The sequence below is a fragment of the Prionailurus bengalensis genome, chromosome A2 (genome assembly GCF_016509475.1).
Source record: "Prionailurus bengalensis isolate Pbe53 chromosome A2, Fcat_Pben_1.1_paternal_pri, whole genome shotgun sequence".
NCBI classification, from domain to species: Eukaryota; Metazoa; Chordata; class Mammalia; order Carnivora; family Felidae; genus Prionailurus; species Prionailurus bengalensis.
In genome coordinates this window covers 22265128-22292539 of record NC_057348.1, presented here as the reverse complement: position 1 = coordinate 22292539, position 27412 = coordinate 22265128, and the positions used below count along the sequence as shown (strand labels likewise).

At 43.5% G+C, this 27412-nt stretch overlaps 1 protein-coding gene across 7 annotated transcripts in view; it reads right to left on the bottom strand.

The window, feature by feature from the left end:
* Window positions 1-27412, bottom strand: part of CACNA1D (calcium voltage-gated channel subunit alpha1 D) — a 304424-nt gene that overhangs the window by 145325 nt on the left and 131687 nt on the right. For all 7 annotated transcript variants that reach the window (XM_043587647.1, XM_043587641.1, XM_043587643.1 and 4 more), the window contains exons 4-5: window positions 12095-12234; window positions 3144-3286 (exon numbers count right to left, since the gene is read on the bottom strand). In XM_043587647.1, the coding sequence (XP_043443582.1) occupies window positions 3144-3286; window positions 12095-12234 (283 nt within the window). The remainder of the gene's footprint in view (window positions 1-3143; window positions 3287-12094; window positions 12235-27412) is intronic.

The following is a 27412-nucleotide window of genomic DNA, read 5'->3' as shown; positions in this document are numbered from 1 at the left end:
TGAGAGATGGGGCGACAGAAGTACCAGGAAGCCCTGTATACAGCAATGCTCAGAGCCACAACACACGACAAGACAGACTGTGGAAGGAGGGTTTGTGGAGCAGTACTCAGGTCAGGAGGGGTGGGCAGAAGCTGGAGACTGAGGGTGGATGCTGGGCAGGAAACCAGAACCCACACTGCAGCCAGGCTTCCTAATTACTGTGTTTAGCATCTGGGTTCTTCCCCCCCCCTCCCCCAACCCCTGCCCAGGAGCACAGCTCCCTACACATATTCAAAGAACAAAAGAGTGTAAGATGCCAAGATGCTAGAAGCAAGTAAGACAGAAATCAGAACACACCAAGTGAAGAGAAGAATATTCATTAGCGATAATAACAAAAGTTAACCATGATTGGAAATCCACGGAGAGATGTGAGGGATGAGATGGGGAGGGTAAACCGAGAAGATTTCACTCAAGAAGAGCCTATCTTTCCAATACCCATATTACAACCTAAATCCTAGGTATTATCTTCAGATAGTTAAATGTTCAAATGGTTTTAGAAAAACAAATGATTAATAACATTTTAATATTTTCACCTTCTGTCAGCAATAGATAAAAAGAAGTATCTGCTCTTATCTACTTGGACAGGGGTTTGTTTTTTCGTTTGGAGGGATTTTTTTTTTTTTAAGACATGGATGGTCCATTCAAAATCATCTGGCAGTTAGTGCTTCTGAATTCTATGGTAGTGAGCTGTATGTTTCATGAACGTGTTTGTTCATTGTAACTACTGTATTTCAGATTGGCCAAATTTATGAGATAATGAGGTTTATCTTTATGTGAACATGTAGACTTTCCTGACATTGGACTCCTTTGTACATAATCAGTGTGTACAGTAGAGCTCATGGGACTCCAGTTAAGGAGAGAGTGGGATGGAATGGGAAGAACACTAAGCCAGGAACAGGAAGAAAGTGTGTCTGCTCCCTTTTGGCCACCCACTGGCTATGAGAATCTGCACGAGTTGCTACCCCTCCATAGCCCTCGGCTTCTTTGTCTAAAAGATGATGCACAGAGATCAAATGATCTGTAGGGTTCTTTCCCACTTGATGGTCCAGGATTCTGACAAATATTATCAGAGCATGGATGGTTAAGAACTCCATGAATGCCTGAGGCACTCCCTTTTGAAATACACATTTACCTCCCAACAAATAAATATATATTCACGAACAAACGCAAAATCATGTCTTATAGAACAGTTTGAATTCTCTATAGAAGGAATGAGACAATTCCCAAGTAAGTGTAAACAGTCACACCTTCCCTGGCATTTCTAAAAAATTCAGAGTTCTTAAAAAATCACTAGGCCCCAGTTGCCAACCAGCATGGGAAACATCAGGACCCAGAGCCTCTGACCCATCTCCCCAAAGCCCAGTGGGGGCTGATGAGAGACATGGATGTCCTCCACTAGCACAGTGAATAAATATGGGCTGAAAAGTCCTCACACAAGACTTAGGTCCCCATTTCTCCCCGTCCACCTCTGGGACAGTGTGATGCAGAACTCCATCACATTACAAAGAAGAAAAGAAAGAAATATAGTTTAAAACTGTTCTCAAGAGCATCTGGGAACACAAGTCATTTAGTGAAAACCTCATTAGGCAAGGAAGCCACAACAATGATGTAGGAGTTCGGAGAGCTTCACTGGCCAGTCGTGCACGTGCAAAGCCACAGCACCTGCTTGTCCTTACAACACACACTGTAAGCAAGCTGCCCTGTCATGTGCTCTTTGAGGGGGAAAAGGTTGTCGTGGTTACTCTGAGATCAGATTAAGCTATAACGACTAAATCTGAAAGAACATGTTTGCTCACTGAACTTTTCATTTCATCGTGTTACACATAAGAGAACCAGTCATTTCCAAGGTATTTCTATTTTTCTCAATTGCTTCCAGACAGTTCTGTGGTTTTGACTTGTGCTGATCTTTTTCAATGAAAATAAATGAACCATCTGGAAAAACAAGTACACATAAAACACCACTTCCTACATTTTCAAATGTTAAATTTGGAAATCTTTTTTTTTTTCCAGAGAATTTTTGGTGTGTCCTGAGTGCCAACAGGTTTAATAAAAATTTCATGAAGAACTTCTGGAAAGGCAAAAACATGATCTGTGCTCTTTTGATGGCTTTATGAGTCGTGAAAAACAGACACACCCTGTCATCTCAGATCCTTCCTCCAGCCGGAGCAGGCAGCCACCTCACCACCACAGTCGCTGGAGAGGTGCTAGGACATCTACCCTCACGTCCCCAGCAGGGGCATACGTGCAGGGGCAGAGCCCAGTGAAGCGGCACGCTCCGTGTTCCTCAGAGAAGCAGAAGCAGCCTGCAGCTCCTGGACAGAGCACCGACCAGACATCCGTTCCAACTCAGGTGGCATTCGACCTGGCCTAGACATCCAGAGCAAAAAGCAGACTAGGACTTGGCATGGAGGGGTACACACCCTAGTGGAGAAAACAGCATCTCTCACCACGGAGGGCCACCTCTGTGCTCCAGACCTTGAACTGGGGACTCTCCCCATATTATCCCTTTCAGTCCTCACAACAACCTGCGAGCCAGTCCTACAGAACCCCAGGGAAGACCCAGAAGCATCCACCTCTCCCCTCCCAAGAGCCAGATGGGCACAACTCTTAATAGTGGAGAGCAGAGTAGACTCTTTGGGAGTCCAGCCTCCTGCTGCTGCTTGCTTTGAAGAAAGGCAGTTGGTTGTGAGCCCTCTGTCACCCTCCTCTGCACAAACCACCATTTTCAGAGGGGGCAGGCCTGGGAGCAGGAGGAGGCTGCAGCAGCAAGGTGTCCAAAGAGGAAAACCAGACTGGAAGCAGGAAGCCTGAACTCAAGGCCCTGTGTCACCACTCACTACATGTCTGTGCGAGAGAAGATTCTCCTGCAATATCAGGAAGACAACAGTTGCCACTGGCCCCTTCTTGGGGCTATCACTGGGGTCCAAAATGACCACACAAGCAAAAGTGTGTTGTGAACTGTGAAGGCTTCCGTGGTCATCTGCGGACCCCCTGGCTGGCACACAGCAACTCACCTGGCAACACTCAGCTCCAGAATCCTGAGCCCCACCCAGAAGAAAAACAAGTCAACAAACGCCTGGCTTTAGGAAACAAGACGTGCTTACTGGGTACTCCTGACACTAGTCGAAGTGGTCGTAACACTCGAAAGGCTCGGAGGGCTTTGACATCGAAGCCTCCTGACTTGCCACTGGAGTGGTTACCGCCTTCTGTTTCTTTGGTTAATTGTTCCAGAATTACACTAAACAATCTGAAAAAAGGAAGAAAGGAAGAATTGTTAGAGTCTGTCACCCAGGGAAGCAAAACAGGATGATAATAGTAGTTATTTCTGAACAAGGGCTAATTCTGTGGGGCTGCTGCCTAAATAAAGGGGAAGCAAGGCAAAGGCAAGCATTTGAATCCCGAAAGCAACCCCTACATGTAACAAGACTGGCAACAAGGACTGAGTCATCTGTTTTCCTGCCAACAGAGCATCCCTGACCAAGTCAGACCCCACAGAAGAGGGGCTCACCATGGATCCAATGATGACAAGTGGAATTGCCCAAACAGAAGTAACAAGGAAACAAACATGGCGGCTACCATTTATACACATTCACTAGGTGCAAGCACTTTATACATCATTATCTCAATCTTCACAAAGTGCTATGCAGTAGTAATTCTTATTATTTCACAAGTGAGGAAACAAACTTGATGAGAACAAGTAACTTGCCCAAGGTCACACTACTAGGGTAGAACTATTGTATGAAATCCAGGTGTGTCAGCCCCACTAGGATGTGGGTCCCATGAGGGCAGGGACTTTTAATCTGTGTTGCTCATTTGCTCATTTAGTCTGTTCAAGCCTAGTGCCCAGAACGGTTCTTAACACAGAAGCCACTCAAAACTTATCTGATGAGTAAATCAATGGGTGAATATTGACTTCAAAGTACTGAATCTTAATCAATGTGTTATACCATTTCTGGTACAGCCACCGACACACCCACACCCACCTCCACCCTCCAAGGGAGGGATGTTCAAGGAATGATGTAAATCACAGATGCTGAGGAGATGTGCAAAGGCCAGAAGCAGTAAACCAAGGTAAGGTATTAATATCGTCATCTTCTCTTTTGAAATGTGCATAATATTGTATCTGGCAGCCACAACACATTTTTTCCTACTCTCCGAAGGTTTTTAGGATAAAGCTATTTTCAGACAATCTGCTCACTTGACAGTTACTTTTGCTCTTTCAAATAAACATTTGTTCTTTGGAATTATTGCTTGTTTTTCAGAATAAATATAAATTTGCCCATTTCAAATAGAATCAACTCTGGCCAATCAGATTGTGGGGATGATTGGCCCAACAACAGAGAAAAGGTTTCTAAAGTTTAATTAGCAGCCAAAGTAGAAACTCTGCCCTCACTGGCATGCCTCTGGATTGCCAAGACACTAAGTCCATAAAATACAGGGTGGTCTGATTACAGTCCTGATTGGGCACAGTCATATCGCTCTGGGGCATTTAAAGACCAGCCATTTGTTTTAACAACACTATGGCAATTAGCAGTGACCCAGGCAGGGGGAGAGGGAGGTGGCGCTAGGGGGGAATAAATCAAGTCTCTACCTTCTCAAACCTTCAGATGGGCTCTCCCTAGTTATGACTAGGGAAATAGACCAAACTTATAACTGGTTTCTCTCATTAGTATAGGGTTTTTTTTTTATTACTCTAAACCCCTGCAGCAAGGCTCAAGTTAAAAGTCTCCCCTCCAAAACAAGTTCATAGCTTTGCAAAAACAAAACAGAAGAAAGAAAACCTCAAACTCTTCTGAAATGTGTCAGCCGCAGGAATTTTCATCCCAAAGGGTTAGGAAAGTAATTTATGCAGGTGGTGACTGAAGATCACTTTCAAATATCAGTGTTTTACAGGACATACATCATGGTCCTTTTACCCCTCGTTTTCAGCAATGCCCTTCATAACAGGTGAATGGTGTCTCTCTCCCATTACAGAGGAACCTGAGTCAGAGAGGGAAGCTGGCTGCCTTTTCCTGACAGCCAAGAGTATAAGGGGTTGGGCTGGCTTCCATTCCTAAGAGTTAGCAGGCACTAGGAAAGCTCCTCTCCTTCTCTGGGCCTCAGTTTCCCCCTCTGTAAAATGAAAAAACTGGAATTAAATGAACCAGAGCCCTGCCTTTCCCATTCTAAACTCTGTGATTCTACTCCCTTTACCACTTACGCCCTCCACCCCCAACAAAAAAAAGTACCACATGCCTAGAGAGCTCAGGACATGAAGACAAAGTATTTGATCCTAGACTGTTATTAAGTTTATCCCAACACAGGAGAAAAAGGCAAGGAGATACCTAGCAGCAACAGAATGAGCCCCCACGTCCTTCTTCACAAAGCTTAAGTGATGAGCCTGAATGCTTGAAATATATGTTGACTGAAGCTTTAGGTGGGTGGAATAAACTTTTCTATACAGGGAACACTATCAGCTCTGGTAAACCCATTGAGTACTCTTGTGGTCACATCATTACAGTTAACATTTTAGAAGTATCAATTACTTTCTTAATGTCTCTGTTAGTGGGAATCTTGACAAAAGCAATAGGTCACAGTTGGCTTGGAATGGAAAATCCACTGGATTGAGATACATCCTGTAGTTGGAAACTTTAGGGAGTAGAAATTTGATGCACATGAAGACATAGTAAGTTTTCTTTTTTTAACTTTTCTTCTGCTCTTTGACTACAATTTAGTGCATATTTTAGATGAAAAATAATCTGATGTTCTAAAGTTCTTTGCATTTATTAAGAAAGACCAATGAGTCCATTCCTACTTTAATTTCCCAGATGAGTTACTTTTTAATTTTATTGCAGATCAATTTATATATAAAATGCACTTGTTTAAAGTATACAGTGAGAGGATTCTTGACAAACACAGAGGTCCAAGTACAAACACCACAGTCAAGATACAGGACAATTCCACCATCCCCAACAGTTCTTTGATGCCTCTGTGCAATCACCTCCCTCTCAGCTCAAACTTAGATATCCACTGATTGGCTGCTTATCACTTTGGGTTGTCTTTTCCCTTTTCTAGAACCTTTTACAAATGAAATCATATAGTATATGTTCTTCTTTTAACTTCTTTTGCTCACCATATTTTTGAGATTTATCCAAGTTGTTACATTTATCCACAGTTCATTTCTTTTCATTGTTCGGTGATATCCCATTGTAGTACATAAATGTACATAATGTAGTACATAAATGTACATAATGGGGTACATATGTAGTACATAAATGTACTACAATGAATGTATCCATTCACCTGTTAAGAGATATTTGTCTTGTTTCCAGTTTTTCTCCATTATGAATAAAGTCTTTGGGAACATGTGTTTTCATTTATTTGGGTAAGTACCTAAGAGTAATACTGGTAATATGGTCGTGTGGTTGGTGTATGATTAACATTAGAGGAAACTGGCAAAATTTTCCAAAGTGACTGTGCCATTTTCCATTTCTACAAGTAGTGTATGAGAGTTCCAGTTGCTCCATATCTTGGCTAACATTTGGTATTGTCAGTCTTTTTATATTTAGTAATGCTGGTAGGTACGTAGTGCGTCATTGTGGTTTTAATTTGTACTTCTCTAATTCTAATGATGTAGAACATCTTTTCAGGTGCTTGTTGACCATTTACACATCTTCTTTTGTGGAGATCTATTCAAATCTTTTGCCCATTTATATACTGGGTTGTCTTCCTACTAATGGGTTATAAGAGATCTTTATATATTCTGAATGCAAGTCCTTTGTCATATATCTGTATTGTGAATATTTTTTCCCAGTCTGTGCTTAATTTTTAATTTTCCTCACACAATCTTTTCAAGAAAAATTATAAATTTTGATAAGCTCCAAAATTTTAATTATTTCTTTTTTGGCTAGTACTTTTTGGTTCCTAAGAAATTTGCCCGCCCTAAGTCATAAAAATCTATATTTTTACATTTTATATTTTATATTTTTACATTCTATATTTTTAACTTTTACATATAGGCCTATGATCCATTTTAAGGTAATATTTGTGTAGGTTATTAGGTAGGAATAAGTATTCTTCTTTTTTTCATGTGGATAAATAGTTGTTCCATTGCCATTTGTTGAAAACTAACCAGAATTTATAATTCAACTCATTGAATTATCAAGGCAGCTTTGTCTAAAATCAATTGCTCACATACATATGGGTCTATTTCTAGATTCCCTAGTCTATCCCATTGATCTTTATATCTACTTCTTATGCCAACATCAGTCTTGGCTACCGGAGTTTTATAGCAAGCCTAAAGATCAGGTTCCAGCTTAGTTCTTAAACATTTCTTTGTCTAGTTTAGGGCCTCTCTAATTACTGTATCAGTTTTAAAATAAATCTGTCAATCTACAGAAATCTTGCTGGGATTTAGATTCAGTCTATAGCAAAGTTTGAGAAGAAGTGATATCCTAACAATAATTGAGTCTTCCAATCCATGAACACCGTACAACATTCCATTTATTTAGGTATTCTTTCATTTCTCTCAGCAAAGTTTAGTCATTTGCAATGTGTTATTTTCCCCTAAATATTTCATGCTTTTTGATGCTATAGTAAATAATGTCTTTAAAATTTCATTTTCTATTGGTTCAACTAGCATATAGGTTTTTAAATACTTTTTAAATACTAACCTTCTACCCAGAAACACTGCTAAATTCATTTAGAGCACATAATTTTGTATGATTTTGCTGTTCTTAAATTCATTAAGACTTATTTTATGGCCCATAATATTTCTTGGTCAATGTTTCATGTATATGCATGTGAAAAGAATGTGCATTCTGGTCTTGAGTAGTATGTTCTAAAAATGCCAATTAAGTCAAGTTTGTTGATGGTACTGTTCATATATCCCTATATACCTAGTGATTTTCTGTCTAGATGTTCTATCAACACCCTTCAAGAGAGAAGTATTAAAATGTACAGATTTGTCCATTCCACCTTAAGTTCTTTTCAGTTTTAGTGTATTTTGAAGCCTTGTTATTAGGCGCATACACACACACACACACACACACACACACACACACACACTTAGGGTTATTACATCTTCATGAAAGAATTCTTTCATCACTATGAAATGTCTTTTTCCTGGATAATATTCCTTGTTCTCAAGTCTACTTTGTTGGACTAATATTGCCACTCTACCTTTATTCTGATTAATTTTCACATGGCATATATTTTTCTGGCCTTTGAATTTCAAATTATTTGTGTCTTTATAAGTTAGGGTTCTTGTCAACACTATAGAGTTGGGTCTGGTTTTTACATATAAAATCTGATAAACTCTGGACTCTTATAAGGATTTAGCTGGATTTAAATCTACTATCTTGCTGTTTGTTTTCTGTTTGCCCTGCCCATTGTTCTTCTTTAATTCATACCTGACTTTTTTGAATTAATTGAACTTTTAAAAATTCCATTTAATATCCAACACAGGCTTATTAACCATATATTTTTATTTTTCTAGTGGCTGCACTAGGGCAAGTGTCAGCAAAAATCTGTAGAGTGTCAGATAGCAACTATTTTAGAATTTTCAGGCCACAGGGTCCCTGTCACAACTATTCAACTTTGCCATCCTAACACCAAATAGCCAAATAGATATGAGTGAGTCTGACTGTCTTCCAATAAAACAATCTTCCAAAGCACGCAGGAAAATACTTTGTCAATGTGAAAAATAAAAAAGGCAATAAACCATATTTGGCTTACAGGCTAAATTTTGCCAGCCTGTGCTCTAGGGTTTACAATATACATCTTGAACTTAATACAGTCTACGTTCAGATAATATTTTATCATATTGACCACCAACTGTATAAGCTCTTTTCAAACGTACATGGCTTTTTCCTTCTTTCTGTCCTTTGTGCTATTGTTGTTACATATTTTACTTTCATAGAAGCTGCAAACTCCTCAATACATTGTTACTACTTGTGCCATAAATAATCAAGTACTTTTAAAGAGATTTTAAAATGAGAAAAAAACTTTTTTTTATTTACCCATGAATTTACCCTTTCTGGCATTCTTCATTTCTTTTTAATAGATCCATAATTTCTACCTGGTTTCACTTTCCTTCAGTGTGAAGAAATTCCTTTAGTAATTGTTGAGATGAGGGTTTATTGGTGGTGAATTCTCAGCTTTGGTTTGTCTGAAAAAGTCTGTTTTTACTTCAATTTGGAAAGATATCTTTACTGAATAAGAATTCTAGGTTGACATTTTCCCTAGCACTTTAAAGATCTCTCTCTATTGTCTTCCAGCTTGTATGGTGCTGATGAGAAGTCTAGGGATGTCTTTTTCTCTGATTACTTTTTCAGATTTTCTCTTTATCCTTGGTTTTGAGCAATTTCATTATGATTATGACATACTTTGATGTAGCTTTCTTCATGTTTACTTTGCTCGAGCTTTGTTGAGCTTCTTGAATTTGTGAGTTTATGTTTTTCATCACATTTAGAAAATTTGGAGTCATTTAAAAATTTTTTCTGTCTCTCCTCTATCTCCTCTCCTTTGAGACCCCAAATATACATATGTTGGACCACCTGATATTGCCCCACAGGTCATCCAGGGCATGTTCAGTTTTTCTCTGTCAACATTCTTTGTGTTATTGCTAGGTCTTCAAGCTCCTTGATGTTTTTCTTCTATTGTATCTAATTTGCTATTATGCCAATCCAGGGGAAATTTTCAGCTCTCAAAGTCCCATGTGGTTCTTTCTAATATTGTCCCATCATTTCGCATTGTGGCCATGTATTCCTTTAGGTCCATATACATATTCATAATAGCTATTTTTAAAGTCTTGTAAAGCAATTCTCTATTAATTCCACCATCTTTGTCATTTCTAGGTCTGTTTCTACAGATGGAATTTCCTCCTTATGGGTCATATGTCTTAATATGGCTATAATATTTGACTGAATGCTAGACAATAGCTAAGTATCTATATTTTGTCATCTTCTTTTAAAGAGTTTTGAGTTTTGTTTTCGCAGGCAGTTTGTTATGCACCTCAGTTGGCTCCTTTTCAGGCTTCTTCTCAACCATTTTTAGAAAGGAATTCAGGTGACCATTACTCTATAGCAGGGGTTGGCAAAACTGTTCTGTAAGGGGCCAGAGAGTAAATAGTTCAGGCTTTGTGGACCTAAACTATTCAATTCAACTGTGTAAACAAACACGCGTGACTATGTTACAATAAAACTTTATTTACAAAAATTTGTGGCAGGCTGAATTTGTCCTGTTGGCCATATTTTCCCAACCCCTGCTACTAATGGCCATTCTGGGCTCTCTAATGACAGTCCAGGGTGTCTATTGAGGTCCTTCTATTCTTGCTGGTCATAACTTGAACATCTCCCAGACCTGTGTGAGCTCTAGTTATTATTCAGCTTATAGTCTCCAGCTTTTCTTTTTCTCCCTAATAGCATTATTTGACTGGCCTCATGGACTCTCACTCCCTGTAAGTGTAGATTACACTTCAGGCAAAGCTCAAGAGGACTCCAAAGCATATTTATGGAACTCTTTCCCTGAAAAGCCCTTTCCCTTCTCCTCCCATGCTACACCTGTCAAATTTCAGCCCCACTGGCCTTACTGGATTCTTGTCTCTGTCTCCTCAATGCAATGAGACCACCATCCTCTGTTCAGTTCCATGTCTTTGTGCTCTTCTATAGTCTGAAAAATATCTCCAGGTAGAAAGCTGAGGTAACTGTAGGGTAGGGATAAAAGAAACGGAGCTAAGCATCTCCATCCTGTAGCTGAACAGAAAGTCCTGGGTCAGAAGAGGTACAGTGAGATTGTTCCAGAACCAAGAGACTTGCAAGGCTCCTGCTTGCCATTCCTCATTAGAGTTCACCAAATACAGGAAGGTACAGACATACCTACTACTTGTTCACTTTAGCTGCACTACCTTTGTGGTAATACTGTAGGCACCATGTACTGTGGTAGTTTTTGCAAAAGCTGAAATTTTTTTCCCTTAAGTCTAATTATCCCACTGGGCCACCATTTTGGATTCCATTTGAACTTCCTAGGTTTGAAAGAACAGGCTTAAAATTTATCCCACTCTCCTAACATCCAGCTGTCTCCCATGGAAAGCCAAAGTATTCATGATTTTAAAAAACAACCCATAAGAAAAATTACTTTGCTCAATTTCAAAAGGCAGTTGAACAAAGTTATGGAGATGAAAACAGAGAGGTCATTTAACGATCTCTCTGTAGGACCAAATATAATTTTAGGAGCAACCCACTTTACTGCTAGATAATGAAGACTCTATGAAGGGATAGATCTTCTTTTCCTATCTGGGTATTTGGTCCAAAGGCCTAGCACTCCTCTGACACAGATTCAGTTTTTCCTCTTGCTGGCAAAATTTCCAGGTGTGGAAGGATCAGAATAACACAACACAGGCCACTGTTTTTTAATACCCTCCTTTAACTAAAACTGTTGGTGTGTCTCTTCCTGTGACAGGATTTCAGAATAATGCCTACTTTCTCTGCATTTTCCAGCTTATTTCATTTCATGCCAGATACCTGATATTATTCAGACACTTGTTTTGTTATTTCAAATGGATGGTAGCATGCCAAAGTTTTTCCCACCAGTCAGCAAAAAAAAAAAAAAAAAAAAAAAAAAATTAATAGCTTTGCTCAAGGGATGTTAAATAGCAGAGTATCTCACTTCTGTGAAGGATTTATTACTGTTTTAGTGTTTTGTGTTTTTTTTTAAAACTAACAGAGTGCTAAGTATAAGAGTTCTACTCATTTGAGTCTAACCGCTAGCATGGCTGGCCTGTTTGTGAAGACCCAAGGCCTTGTAAAATGAAACCCTCTTAAATCAAGAGCTTCAACTTCCTCCTTTAATACATTACTGGAAGGGAAGTAAAAACAATGAGGGGATTCAAACTGGTCTCTTCCCAGAGGCAGATAGCAGCATCACCCATCACCAGCATCACTCCAAAACACTCCCGGCAGGTTCCGGCCACAATTGCTGGCAGAGAGGAGCAACCATGTTCCCTCAAAAGACTGTGTTTTTCATTGCTCCATGCCTCCCATCTTCCAAACATTTCCCCAAAATAAAAGGGACTTACCCTACTATTACTATAACAAAATCCAGTAAATTCCATCCATTCCTAACATAAGCATTAGGATGTAGCAATAATCCATATGCTATAATCTTCAAAAATGTCTCGACTGTAAAAATAATCAGGAAGGCATATTCTACTTTTTCCTGTAAAGAGAAACAAAAAGGGGGGGGGCGTGGAGAGAAGAAGAAAAAGAGACAGGAATTAGATTCAATATCTCTGAGATATAAGCATTTTCTCCAAGCAAAGTTTTATTATGAGAAATGGCACCATTAACACAGCACCTGTGCCAGGAAAGCGTTTTAATTCTAACACTGAATTTCTCATAAGCAGCTAAGTGTAAAACACTTTTCATTCCAGGCTGCATGACTGCATTTTGCCACCTGCCCTGATGCGTGTGCAATGAGTCTGCCTAGGACATAACGGGCATGTTTGTTATTTGCACACATTTGCAAAATGCAGCATGTTTTCCTCCTGAGATTGCCAAATTAGGCCCAGAAAAGCACAAGGGTACAACAAAGATCTCAACAGTGGCTTTGAACAGAATGTCCTTTGGACGAAAGGAAGGTGCATCTGCTTTGACCCTCTCTCTTCCTCTTGGGTTTACACCTGATTTCTAATCCAGGGTCCTCTTTGTCTCAGAGCAGCAATGTGACCTTGGCAAGTGCCTCCTCTCCTCTGGACCTAAACTTCCTCACCAGCACAGAAGGGGAGCATATTCAGGATGGCAAATCCCCTGCCTGCATACTGGCATGTGGCCTCTCCCAGCTGACACTGCCAAGTGGTCGCCATACACCGTCCCAGGGAGCCTGGGTTCAGCCTCTGTGTCCTTCCCTCCTACCAGCCCCGGCAGCCATTCCCATCTGGCTGCCCAGATCTCTGAGATTCAGCCCTCAGGCTAGGTGACTCTTAGAATCCTTCCCATTCCAATTCATGCAACTCTGTGAGTCCAGAGAACACATCCATCAGCAGGTCTAAAAATGTTGACTCCTTTCCTCTTTTATAAAGGTTTTCTTTATGCAGCTTCAGCTTTAATAGAAATACCAACCCACTGGGATGTGTGCAATTAATTTTATAAGAGGCATTCCCTGGCAAGAGGCTACTTAATAACTCAATGAAAAACCATCAGCAATTAAAACTCTTCCACGTGGGCCATAAAGTCCTCCACAAATATTAATTCTACCCTGTGGGACCTGAGGAAAGTAAGCAATACCTTAGGAAAATGGAAGTCATGGAATTCACTTATTAAGATGCCCAGTGCAAGAGGTCAAATAAATTTGGCTCAGGAAACACTCAGTGAGCACCTATTCTACATAACAGACCCCATACCAGGAGCCAGGATTAGAAAAATGGCTCCACCACGGTCCCCTAAAGGTTTAGTCTGGTGGGGAAGGGAAGGTTTCAAACATAAACACTGAGAATGTCCCAAGACAGGTAACTGAAAGAGCAGTTGTACATCTTGAGCACTCTGACAAGGCCAAGGGACTAACTAGTTCATTCCTCCTTCACCAGGACTTTGCTTTGCTGTATGTGACCACTACTAGGTGGGCTAAGCCGCCCTGCTACCAAAGTGCTACCCCTCTGTCACCTGGCCTGACCTTCCCCACGTTTCGCCCCACATCCTCCCTCTTTACCACCAGAGCCACCGTCCAACCACTGCTGGACTCCAGCCTTCACCCTCATTCCTGACTTCCCACTGGTCTTGCAAAAAGCCAGTTCATCAGTTCTTCCCTCCCGGGTCTCTGTTGTCCTTAACCTGTCCTCCAGAGCTCCCTTTTATCCTTGAACACCATCAGAGAGGTCTAATAAACTCTTTTGTGATGTGAGTTAGTCAGAGTCAGTGTGTTTTCAATATATAGAACCTCACTCACCCCAACCTCCATACCCATGCTGCCCCCAGAACTCTCAACTGGTCCCATCCTCAGCCTAGCTCATCCCACGTACCCAATACCCTTCACCAGACCGCCAGAACCCTCCTTGACCAGGACCCTTCTCCTTCTACACAGTCGTGCCCTCCAGACACACGTGAGCCTCCAAACCTCCAGCAACTCCCTTCTTTACTCTCCATATTCCCTGTGAGCCTCACACCAGGACCAACTTTGCTCCTGGCTAGGGAGGAGAGATCCCGGAAGGCTTCAATGGGGGCAGTGACAGCTATGAGAGCTAAAAGGAGAAAGCAATTCTGTTACTTGAACCAGAAGCAAAAATCCCTGAAAATACCAATTCACTGTACTCAAATTAGACCCTGACCACCAAATGTAGATTGTCAATCTGTTTTCAAGACTTAGAATTCTACGCGAACAAGATAAGCTAAAAACAGCACGCTAGTTTTACAATTCCTCTTCCCTTTTTATCCCTTCTGCTTTATTTACTAGGCCAGACAGAGAAAAAAGGCTTTTGCTGCCATCAATATTCATAGCAGTTACATCCCTACGTCAACACAGTGCTATACTTTAGAGCAGAAAAACAAGGCAGGGAACAGAGAGTACATCGAGCAAACACAGCTTGTTTTTCCTCTTTGGCTTTTATTTGTAAGTAATATTGCTATAATAATACAAGGGTCATTAGTATAACTGAATTGTTTAGGGTTCTTTTATATCCTCTTCTCTTGTCCTCCTCTCTCTCCTTTTAAAGAATTAGGTTTCTCTTTCCAAAAATCCTTAGTGCATTACTTGATGGAATTGATTGTAGGAAATATAACTTTGCTTTAATGTGATTCTTTATTACAGAGACTCTACCATGATGCCAACTGAACCATCACAGCCTGGAGAGCATACTAGACCAGTTTGTTAGAAGCCAGTGTCGTTCTCATCCCCAGCCATTTAAAAGGACTCCTATAAAACAAATACACCTCCACAGTAAGCAAATGCAATATAAAAAAAACTTTTGCAAAACAGCAATCATGGGAAGGAGAGGTAACTATTTACATCACAAAAGAATTGTTCATTTGAGAAAAGAAGGTTGAGCTGGTAATTTGAAAAGGAAGTCCACCAGGAAGGTCAGGTTCCTAACTGGGCAAGGTGGGAATATACACTCAACGGAAGGGACCCAATCAGATGTTGCATAGAGAAGATATGGAGTCTGTGGCCCAGACAGAGGGAAGCACAGAGGAATGGGATGACTGAGGAAGAGGCAAGCAGGAACCCTCCAGAACTAGACATGAAAGGAGGTATCCTGGGGGCAGGGCTGCTTCATAAAAGCTAACAGCCTCAGGCTAAACAGAAAGATAAAATGATTTCTGCATCCCAGTCTCCCCTCATTTGCCAGGCAGGGCCACATGCCACTCAGCCACCAGCAGGATTCTTCTCGCTGGCATGGGATCCTGGGTGGGCAAAAGCAGCCCAATCTCCTTTTAAAAAACCACCAGTGGGGTGCCTGGGTGGCTCAGTCAGTTGAGTGTTGGACTTTTCATTTCAGCTCAGGTCATGATCCCAGGGTCTTGGGATAAAGCCCCACGTCAGGCTCTGCACTGAGCATGGAGCCTGCTTAAGATTCTCTCTCTCTCTCTCTCTCTCTCTCTCACTTTCTCTCTGACCCTCTCCTATTTGTGCCTCTTTCTCTCTAAAATTAAAAAAAAATTTTAATTAAAAAAATTTAGGGGTGCCTGGGTGGCTCATTAGGTTAAGTGTCCAACTTCGGATCAGGTCATGATCTCACAGTTTGTGAGTTTGAGCCGCATGTCCAGCTCTGTGCTGACAGCTCAGAGCCTGGAGCCTGCTTCGGATTCTGTGTCTCCCTCTCTCTCTGCCTTTCCCCTACTCACACTCTGTCTCTCTCAAAAATAAACAAACATTTAAAAAATTAAAAAAAAACTAAGCACCACCAATTCCTCTTAACCAGACACCACCCTATGTATGGATGAAAGTCACTCATGAGACCACAAGCCACCAGAAATAAAGGTTCCAAATCTAATTCAGAAACCTGATAGATCTTCTTTGAACACTGAAGCTTCACCCTGCAGAAGGGTCTCTACACCAGTAAACCATACACAGGACTTTGAGAAACTGAAACTGTCAACTAGCAATGGGTGGGAGATGACAGGATCCTTAATTACACCTGGGTCTCTCCTTTCCTGTTCTCAGGGACCCTTTCACTAGTACTGTAGTATGAACATCCACCCACCCATCCATCCATCCACTCACCCATCCATCCCTGGGCACCTGGGTCCTCCTCAGAAAGCCTGATGTGTATCTTCACAGAGTTCCCAACCTGCTATCCAAAGGTAACAAGGGCTTGATGAGGCAGGTAAGGGTCAACTCTTTGCTTGGGTCATCCATCCACATGGTCCCAAATCTTTGGCAAGGCTCTCTTGGCTGACACCCTGATAGTAGCTGCTGCTCCTTTGCACACCACTCCTCTCACTCTGTGGGTCCCAGGCTCTCTATTGGCAGGGGTCATCTCTTACTGACTTTGTAATCTCAGCACCCAGCACCATACTAGAGTATCATACATAAGGTACTCAACAGGAAGTAGAGAAGAAAAAGAAGAGAAGGAATAGAGCAAGAAAACCAGACTTAAAGGGGGATAGGAAAACATGAGGTTTTGTGATCCTAGCATATGTACCAAAAAGGGAAACAATGAAGCTATGTCTCTGAGTTGCCATTAACCCTTTCTAGAACAAGCTTGGAAGAAATGGTCACACTGCTGAGTCAACAACTGATCCTGATGTCTCATCTGGCCCTCCCTTTCAATCCTGATCTGGACCCCCAGGTAAATTCCTCAACCTTCCTTCCCTAGCTTCCTCTTCCAGTTTTCTTCCTTTCCATGAGAACCCAGCCCTCCATGCGAGGGGCCACCCTGCTTCCCCTTCTGGGATGCACACCCTCACATATGGAAACTCCCCTCTCCAGAGTGAGTACACAACCAATACAGGACTAGAACAAGCCCAGCCTGGGGCAGCGGAAAGAACACAGGGCTCGCAGCCACAGCATCTGTTTTCTGCCAGCCCTGGCTCAGCCACCACTTCAGGCCCACGCCCTGTTCCCTCTTTCTAGAATGGTTCCCCCATCTCACTTTTTCATCAGGCTAAGCTCTACTTGTACTCCAAGCCTCGGCTGAAATAACACTCTCTCAGAGAAACCTTTGCTGACCTCCCCAAACTGAGGGCCCACTGTTAGATGTCGTCATGGCCCATTATACATCTTCATGGCCCTATTCACAACCAAAATTTTAATGTTATCTCTTTAATGTTTGTCCCTCCAATAAATGAATTTCTATAAGATCAGAGACTATTTCTATTTCATGCATCATTGTATTCCCAAGGCTTGCCATAAAAATACTCAATATTTATAAATGAATAAATGAGCAAAATGAGAGGTTTTGACCCAACATTATTCACCATCCCTCCCTAAGAAGTTCCATAATTGTTTTAGTCTGCTCAGGCTACCATAACAACATATCATATACCAGGGGGCTTTAAACAGCAGAGGTCCCTCATGGGGTGTCCCTCAGTCAGATAAGTGACCAACTTCAGCTCAGGTCATGATCTTGCAGCTTGAGACCCTCGTTGGGCTCTGGGTTTATCAACAACTTGGAGCCTGGAGCCTGCTTTGGATTCTGTATCTCCCTCTCTCTCTGTTCTTTCCTGACTCGCGCGCTGTGTTGGTCTCTCTCAAAAATAAACAAACATTAAAAAAGCAGCAGAGATCCCTCATAGTTCTGGAGACTGGAAGTCAGGGACCAAGGCGCCAGCTAATCTGGTGCCTGATGAGAGCTCTCTCCCTACCTTGCAGAAGGCTGACTTTCTGTTATGTCCTCATCTGGCCTTTCCTCTGTCTGTGTATGTGGAAAGAGATCTCTCTCTACCCCTTCTTTATTTTTTTTAAATGTTTATTTATTTTTAGGAGAGAGACAGAGTGTGAACAGGGGAGGGCAGAGAGAGAGGGAGACACAGAATCTGAAGCAGGCTCCAGGCTCTGAGCTATCAGCACAGAGCCCAGTGTAGGGCTAGAACTCATGAATGGTGAAATCATGACCTGAGCCGAAGTTGGATGCTTAACCAACTGAACCACTCGGGTGCCCCTCTACCTCTTCTTATAAGGGCACTAATCCCATTCATGGGGGCTCTGCCCTCACGACCTAACCACCCCCCTCCCAAAGGCCCCACCTCCTAATACCATCACATTGGGAGTTAGAATTTCAACATATGAATTTGGAGGAGGGGCAGAGGGAAGGGGGCAGCAACATCCAGTCCATAGCAATAATCTCAGGGCCCCCTTGGCTTTGCCCTATTCCAGGAGAAACGTCCATAACTATAAGTTAGGGAAAAGCTCTTCTCCATAACCGCAGTTTTTCCTGCTCTAATAGGCCAGGCCGGGCTCTTCCAGTCAGAGTAAGGAGCACATGCAAAGGCTAATCATTCAAGGGTGACAAGAGCACAGGGGTGAGGGACAGGCGAGGGTGGGGACACGAGGCCTCGTGGGCCAGGCTACAGGGCTCTCTCTCACCTGGAGAACCAGCAGACTGAACCAGATGGTCTCTTCCAGCTCTAAAACTACAGTTCTCTACCACCTAAGGAGCAAAATCTGGACCTTGGCTTCACAGCAAGGTTCTGCAAGGCCCAGATATTCCTGGGGAAATTGGCCAACCAAAGGCAGCAGCTGTGCTGTCCAGGGGCTGGGTCACTGAGGTCACTGCAGCACATCCAGGCCAGGCTTGCCAAGGGACGCTCCCGCAAGCTGCCATGAACATGGCAGGATGGGACAGTGGGGAGCCTGTGGGAAGGTGGTTACAGTTTCCGTAAGCAATTCCACCTCTAGTAAAAGGGCAGTGGGTGAGCCGCGGGACAGCGGTCAGCAGGCAGGCCTCAGCTCGGGGCCACTTAGGAGGTAATGTTCTCCTCTGCAGGTATTAATGAAGTATGTACCTCTGGCCTCCAACGGAGGTAGTTTAATGCCCTGTTTACAAGAAGAAACTGGCTGCAATAGACCGGTTGCCTTCATTTTTCTTCACCTTTGGTTTAAAAGTACAAATTTTAGATGACGTTTGTGTCCCCTGAGTCCAATGCCAGTCTCTACAGCTGAGTCACCCTGGTTGAGTCATCTACCCCTGGGCTTCTCTGCTTCCTCATCTGTAGACAGGAGCAACTGTCCTCACTCCACCCACCCAGGCTATGGTGACAATCAGATTAAGTGGAAGGTGGGAAAAAGTTCCGCAAATTGCCCCGCACCCCACAATCAAAGGCCCTCCGAAATGAAGACAGACATGAGGCAGCTCTCTCAGTGGCTGGGAGGTGCCATCCTCACAGAAGGCTCTAGAAACTCTCTGAAGATCCAGTGAACCCATGAGCAGCCAGACAGGGAGGACCCTTGCCCGGTGAGAACAAATGGAGGAAGCCAGCTGGATGGCCTAGCTGACCCCGCCATAGAGACCAGCGTCAAAAAATCTTGTTTGTAGGAGGAGAGCAGCATCACACCTGGGGTGGAGGAGGCTGACCGGGCATTCTCTCTGGAAGCGGCTTCCTCACTCACTGGCAGAGCAGTGCCAGTTGCTGCTTTGAGGCCACACCTAGCTACATATGGCTCCTACCACCCAGGAAACTGCTGGGGTAATAACAGCACCCTGTCCTTCCTCTGAGAAGTGCTCCTTTTCTACTCTCAGTCCAGGAGCTACAAGAGTTGGCATGTGGCCCAGGCTACTGATTCAGGGACAGGCATGTGACCGCACACACCAACCAGGTCCAATGAGAGCAACACCTGGGATTTTCACTTCAGCAGCCAGGCAAAACGTTCTGTCATTGGCACAGACTTGGCTCTGAGAGGCGGGAGGCCTGGAGTTACCAGGACACAGAATGAACCACAAGCAACAAGAAAAGCCAAGCCAAAAAAATGGGGAGAGAGTCAAACAGAAAGAGAATCTCAGAGGCCAAGCATCTGGCTCTGATGCCTTTGTGAGAGCCCCCAAATCAAGTTGAACCTGAAGCCAAAATTCTCCTCTCCGGCCTTGGGCTTTTCACAGTTATAAAAGCCAATTCACTGAGCAAGTTTGGGTTGGGTTTTTGGTCAATTACAAACAAAAATACCCTAGCTAACTACATAGTGATCCTACAGGGTCACTTTGCTTCCCTAAAAGTTAAAGCATCTAAGAGAAACTTCAGGCACTCATTTATCAAGAGATTTAACTCCTTTGAGGAGTCCCTTTGACCCACAGGCTTAGGGATGATTTTCTATATATAGGACCCATAAGCCCTGCAAGCCGTTGCCTCTGGAACTTCATCTAGGTTGGGTCTTCCAAATTTACTCCTTTAAACCCATCCATTCTCTGTTGCTGTCTTCAATTCCAACTGGTTTCCTGCACTCCACACATTCCTTCCTATAAACTTGATGCCTCAGACTTGCCTTGCTTCCCATTCCGCCCATGCTGGGACCTGAACTGTGAGTCCCCTTGGTAGTGGGTGCCTTCTGTAGTTGGCAGGCATGCGCTTCCTCACCCAGTTCCAACGCCAAGGTTCTGCCCACCTCCACCCTACCATGCTTGGCAGTTCTAGCATCCTATTTCAATTCAACATTCATAGGGTATCTACTCTATACCAGGCACATTATTGAGCACTGCAGAGTCAAAGATGGCTAAGATGTTTGTGTCCTAAAGAAGGACATCAGAGGCATGTATAAAAATTTCAAGACAGGGGCACCTAGGTGGCTCAGTTGGCTAAGCATCCGACTTCAGCTCAGGTCATGATTTCATGGTTCGTGAGTTCAAGCCCCGCATTGGGCTCTGTGCTGACAGCTCAGAACCTGGAGCCTGCTTCAGATTCTGTGTCTCCCTCTCTCTCTGTCCCTCCCTCCCTTGCTCTCTCTCTCAAAAATAAACAAACATTAAAAAAATTTTTTTTAATTTCAAGACATAGCACATGACAGTCAAAGCCAAAGTAGAGTACTGGGGATCTCCTGTGTAGAAACAGAGGGCATGGAGCCACTAATTGTGTCTAGAGCATTTGGGAAAGCTTCTTTAAAAGTATAGGACTATGTCACATCCAGGAGTGCCTGACTGGCTCCATCAGTTAAGTGCCTAACTTTGGCTCAGGTCATGATCTCACAGTTCATGAGTTCAAGCCCTACATCTGGCTCTCTGCTGATAGCTCAGAGTCTGGAGTCTGCTTCAGATCTTCTGTCTCCCTCTCTCTCTGCCCCTCCCCTGCTTGTGCTCCATCATTCTCTCAAAAATAAACATTAAAAAATTTTTTTAAGTATAGGAGTGTGTCACACCTAAATTCCTCCATATGGCATCCTCAAGGACCTCTACAATCTGTCTGTGGTCTACCTACCAACAACCATCTGGTATCTATTACCCCACAGGGTACAGGGCCCCCACTCTACCCCATCCCCTTCCTCCTCCTCTGCTCCAATCCATCGGTTCCCATAACATCCTGCACATACGTCATACTCACTAGAACCTCTGGTCTTTGTGACTGCTCTTCTCTGTGACCCAAAGCACTTCTGTTTACCTCAATCCTGCTCACCATGTCAGGGAAGGCTAGGAAGCTTCATATACTCTTGAGGCCACGAAATAGAACAGAGAAGGGCAGGGCACTGCCCTGTTTCCAGGTCCTGGTCTAGTTGGGAAGGAGAACTCATTCATGTGTTATCTTGTACTATTTGTAGATTTTCAGTACCTATGGGCAAGAACCACTGTATTTACCTCCGCAGGTTCTCCCACCATCCCAAGAAGAAGACTGAGCCTCAATAGACACTGTGATGGCATCCACCACAAAGAAGAAAGAGAAGAGTCATTATAATCCCAAGGCTGCCTTGCTGAGTCCCTGGGCCAACACCCTGTCTCACCATCAGGGTGCAGTGACAGCAGCTCTACCACCCAGGCTAGAATCCCTTTCACCCTCTCCTACTTGGAGATATAGTTTTGCTTTCTTTCCAACCTATGTTGGCCTTTATATCCCATTCTGACAGCTTGGGTCAAGGAGAATGGCAGGAAGAGTATGTGTCCTGTGTAGGGCTCATCAAAGCAACCCGCTGCCTCCCTGGGAAGTAAGGGGCCTGGGTCATGTCATAGCTGCCAAACTCCCATCATTCTAGAAAAGCCACATTCTTAGCATTGGTTAGTTTGCATGGCATGAGCCAGTGCTCCAACACGTCCATCTCCTTGGCTATGAACAAAGAAATGAGCAAACATTTCAAAATGGCAGGAACTGAGTAAGCTTAAAACCAAACATTTTCATTTGACAAGAAGACAGTCATTTCTTTTCTCCATTAACACAGCTAAGGACAAGCTTTTCAATTCTGCATGTGGTTAAATTCCCTGACATCTGAGTTACAGACAGAATCTTGTCTTGTTCCCCTGATGCTCGCTCGTGTCCCTGTCAACATGCACATGTGATGCCACGCCTGCAACTGAGGAAACACCTTCCAGTGTCTTACCTCAGCTGACCCTCCAAGCTATGGGGTAAGACAGGCAGAGAAGCGATCACCACTCCCATCCACACGCAAGGGTCACAGACACCGAGTTACTTCTGGCCATGGGCCACAGCAGCAGCAATCGTGCCCTCTGGTGTGAGGAGTTCTGACCACGCCCACCTTCACGCCATCCTGCACCTGCCCAATCTTCCCTGCTCTTCTGTGCTGTTCTGCCTAAGTCACAAAAGGACGTTCTCATCTTAGGGGCACCCAGGCAACCAAGACACCATAAGAATGTGCCTTGGAGGTCCCGGCTGCTAATTGGTTGGTGTTGGTACCTGGGGTGAGGCTGCTCCCACATAAGAAGTGTACAGTCATCCGGAAGTACTTTCATCTCCTACAGGGGAGGCAAAGAGCCCCGGTGCAAGTTCTGGCTCTGCCACTTACACATTATAAAGTGACTTTACCTTCCTCCTCAACACAGCTTCTTCATCATAAAATGGAGTGAGGGCAGACACTGCCCAGGATGCTCATTGAGTGTACATGAGGCAACACGTGTAAAACACAAGAACCAGGGTCTGCATGTAGCACACTCCATGGACGTTGGCTCCTTTCATTGTTGTGTCTATGTAACGTGCCCCTGCACAGCCCTGGCCGCCACCCAGGAAAGGCACAGGGCTTGGCATAGAGCAAGTGCTAACTACTTACTAAGTTAGCCCTGGGACAGTGGTCTAACTCCCAGCGAACCTTGCAGGTCCACACATGCACAGTGTAGACATCTCTTCCAGGTGGGCCTGCTCTGGTTAGCATGGGCTCCACCTTGAGGGAGAAAGCTGCCTCATCTACACCTGCTCCTACACCTTCCTACACCCATGTTACCCCCCTCCCTTCACTGTGAAGGCAAAACAGCAGATGTCTGTGGGGCAGTGGGGAACAGGCAGCACTCAGCTCTTCAGCTGTTACCTTCCGCCATAAAAACCACATTTGGCGATGAACAACCCTAATTCACGGTCAGCTGTTTCCCAGTGAATGTGCAGAGAACATAGATCATTTCTTTCAGAATAAATTTATGAATCAAAGTTTAAAAATACATAAAGCATGGAGTCTATAATTGAGATAAAGTATGTAACCCATTCACCCAGAAGATTAATAACCCCATGCCTATAATTCACCATTATTTTAGAATTAGAGAGTAAAATTAAGTTAATTTAAAAGACATGGGTGGCTTAAAAACCAGGCACCACCCAACCGTGGCCTTGAAGTGGAAATCAATACACAGTCAATGACTAGCAGAACGGATTTTCTGCAGACCCACTCCACGCTGGAAGTGTCACTGGCATTGATCTGGTCCCGCCAGTCAAATGTCTCCCTCATCACCTCACACCTCCCAGAGGCTGGAGGAAAGGCTCTGCACCACCCCACCAAGCTCACCACCCAGTTGGGCTTTCTACAAGCAAGTCCATCCCCAGGAAGATGGGTGGCTCCAGAAGCAGATACTAGAGGAGTCTATTTGGTCAGGTGGTGAGAGCTAGTTCTCCAGACGTAGCTCACAACTCCACTGTTCTTTTAAAAGTAAATTTTTGTTTAACACCTGCCAAACTCCAAAAAAAGAACTCTAAGCAGCAAGAATATGAAAATTTGAAGCAGGTAAGAAAGGAATGCTATGTGGCTATTTTTTTTTGAAAGGCAGCAAATCTATATGGCAAGGCAAGGGAGGATGTCCACAATACATTAGCACAGGAATAACATGAATAGGATCCCCTTGATGTCTGAAAAAAAATCTCTTAATAAGCTGGTCTACAGTGTAGACAGCCAAGAGTGAAGAGGCTCTGAGAGTGAGATCACAAGGAACTTCCTCTCTACTATGAGGTATCCCTGATTCGTCAGTCTTTCTCGCTGGAGATCTTTCTACTTTATTTTTTTAAATTTTTAAATGTTTATTTATTTTTAAGAGAGAAAGAGAGACACACAGAGAGAGAGCACAAGTAGGAGAGGGGCAGACAGAGAGGGAGACAGAGGATCTGAAGCAGGCTCCAGGCTCTGAGCTGTCAGCACAGAGTCCAACACGGGGCTTGAACCCACAAACCATGAGATCATGACCTGAGCCGAAGTTGGATGCTTAACTGACTGAGTCACCCAGGCATGCCAAGATCTTTTACTTTAAAATCAGCTGAAATTCTAAATATTTAAGATAAAAGAGTAAGCTGAGAAAGAAAAATTAACAAAGAAAACAAAAAGAAGCAGGAGTGGGGCGCCTGGGTGGCTTGGTCGGTTAAGCGTCCGACTTCGGCTCAGGTCATGATCTCACGGTCCGTGAGTTCGAGCCCTGCGCCGGGCTCTGTGCTGACAGCTCAGAGCCTGGAGCCTGTTTCGGATTCTGTGTCTCCCTCTCTCTCTGCCCCTCCCCTGATCATGCTCTGTCTCTCTCTGTCTCAAAAAAATAAATAAACGTTTAAAAAAAAAGCAGCAGGAGTAAGACCATTACACAGATGTACACTGTGAAGACAGCTTTATTAGTATGTCTCTGAGATTTCCAAATGTTAATGCGAAAGGAGGAAATCAGACCAGTGACACAAGTCACCTTCTCCTTTGAATGAATTGTTTCTCAGCACAGAAAAATATTTCACCAGAGGATTTGCACAGAGAGAAGAATCCACTGACAATACAAATTGAGCACCAATTATAGGAAGTAAAATAACATTTGCCTATCTTCGTGGGATTTGTACTGTAATAGAGAGAAGACTTTTTATTTATTTATTTTTTTTTTCAACGTTTATTTATTTTTGGGACAGAGAGAGACAGAGCATGAACGGGGGAGGGGCAGAGAGAGAGGGAGACACAGAATCGGAAACAGGCTCCAGGCTCTGAGCCATCAGCCCAGAGCCTGACGCGGGGCTCGAACTCACGGACCGCGAGATCGTGACCTGGCTGAAGTCGGACGCTCAACCGACTGCGCCACCCAGGCGCCCCGAGAGAAGACTTTTTAAATGAAATGTATAGGAAATTAATTTTGGGATTTACAACCAGCAATTTTTGAAAAATGAAAATAGAATGAAAAAACCAGAATGCATAGAAAATAGCAGAATTTACTAAGAGTAAGTATGTTTTCATCAAACTTGATGTTTCAGATGACAGACACATATGTGTTGGGGAGCTACAATGTAAAATGTATCTACTGCTGTTGGCCAAGGTTAAAAAAAAAGCTGAAAAATACCAGCTCTAGAGGCCAATAATCTGGACCCACCAGTGGACACCAATAGGGATAAAGACCCACCTGGGGAATGGCTCATAAAAGAGACCTGAGTGGGACAGGAGGAGGATGACAGCCCCCTGGGCCCTAAGCCTAGGGGAACAGGTCAGAAAGAAGCAGGACAGGAAGCATGGGGCATCTGAAGACCCGGGCCATAGGTCCCCGCCCTAGAGTGGAGTCTGTAGGTCAAGGAGGGTCAACAGAAGCTGGGTGTCACCCGTGTCCTCAGGCAGTCATGGGCTGCTTTGGAACAAAGCTATTAAGGCAAGGAACATTTGACTTTTGAGGAAACACCAGAGAGAAGAGGCTCCTCTTATTCAGCTGCTGTACAGAAAAGGGGACCAGCTCAGATCAAAGCCCCTCTGCAACTGGGCAGAGTGTGTTTTTGTGTCTTCATTCACTGGATGAGATGAGTCACATGGCGAAGTGACCTCGCCAAAGAAGACTCTTATAAGGAAGCACAAGGCTGTGGGTAATGAAGAGCACGCTCAAATCCCGGTTCTTAGCCCCAGGGAAAGCACCGAGATTCTCAAGCAGCAGAATCCTCACCCTCTTAGTGGGGACACCAGCAATGTCAGGTAATTCAGGGTGAACACTGATAGTGGGAAGTGCCTGGCACATGGTTGGCACTCAGTAAAGTAGCTGCTGTCACCCTGGTGGTTGTGAATTTCACAAAGTATTTCTGTCACATAGAAAGAGATGAGGTGGGCAGAGGACCTCTTTCCAATCAAGGAATCAAGGGCAGGGTTCTGGAAAGTTGAGCAATCGCTTCACCTTATGTTGCCACCATGCTGAGGCTGAAGCAGGTGCACCAACCCCACCGCCACCACCACTGCCATCGTGCCCTATGATCAAACATAGTATTGGAGTCTCAGAAAACACAGGAAAGATCATAAATAAACAAAGCACCTTGAAATCACAGCCACTGAAGTTCGGTTTGGCTTTCTGAAAGCTGAAAACTGTATCTATCCTGTTAATTCGGGCATAGGCAGAGGCCTTTTTAATGGTTTCATAATCACTAAGATCAATCATCATTTTAATAATGATTAGTGTTAGAAAAGGCAACAGGCTTAATCATAACTGCCTCAATTCAAAATTCGTTAACACTCTGTGACCAGCTGAAATCATTACACCGAGCCCTGTACCTCATAAACATGTCTCCTAAGAGAACTATCGCACTGCTTAATTTCTGTACTCTATTTTAAAGCTGCCTCGACAGGTCAGTACAGTTCACCACCCAGAGTCACTGCTGGATGAAGTTCGCGTCCGGGCAAATTCAAATCACTAGGATCACTTTGAGACATCTGAACATAGAGAACCACAAGAGCTTAAACAGCTAAATGGATGCTATTTTCTAAATATCTAGGTCCATTATTTATAAAACATCCTAGAAAGTTAGGGTAAAATGGAGCAAACAAATACAGGTTTTCCTTTAATTACAGTAATGCTGGTGAATCAGATCTCAAATGTCTGGAAATTGCTACTTTCTACAGCTTGTGATTCTGCTCAAATGCCAAACTTTAAAAATCCAAATCCAGAACAAAGAGTTCAACTGTAACATCCAGTCTTGCCTTTTTTTTTTAAATAGCCCAGACAGAGAAGAGTCCAGAGAGAGAGAGAGAGAGATACAAGATAAGACGAGCCCCCATGACGGCCAAGAAAAGGTAAATAGATGGGGTCTGAAAGCTGAGTGGCTCTATCACCTGCACTCCATAAGTCTGCTACTGA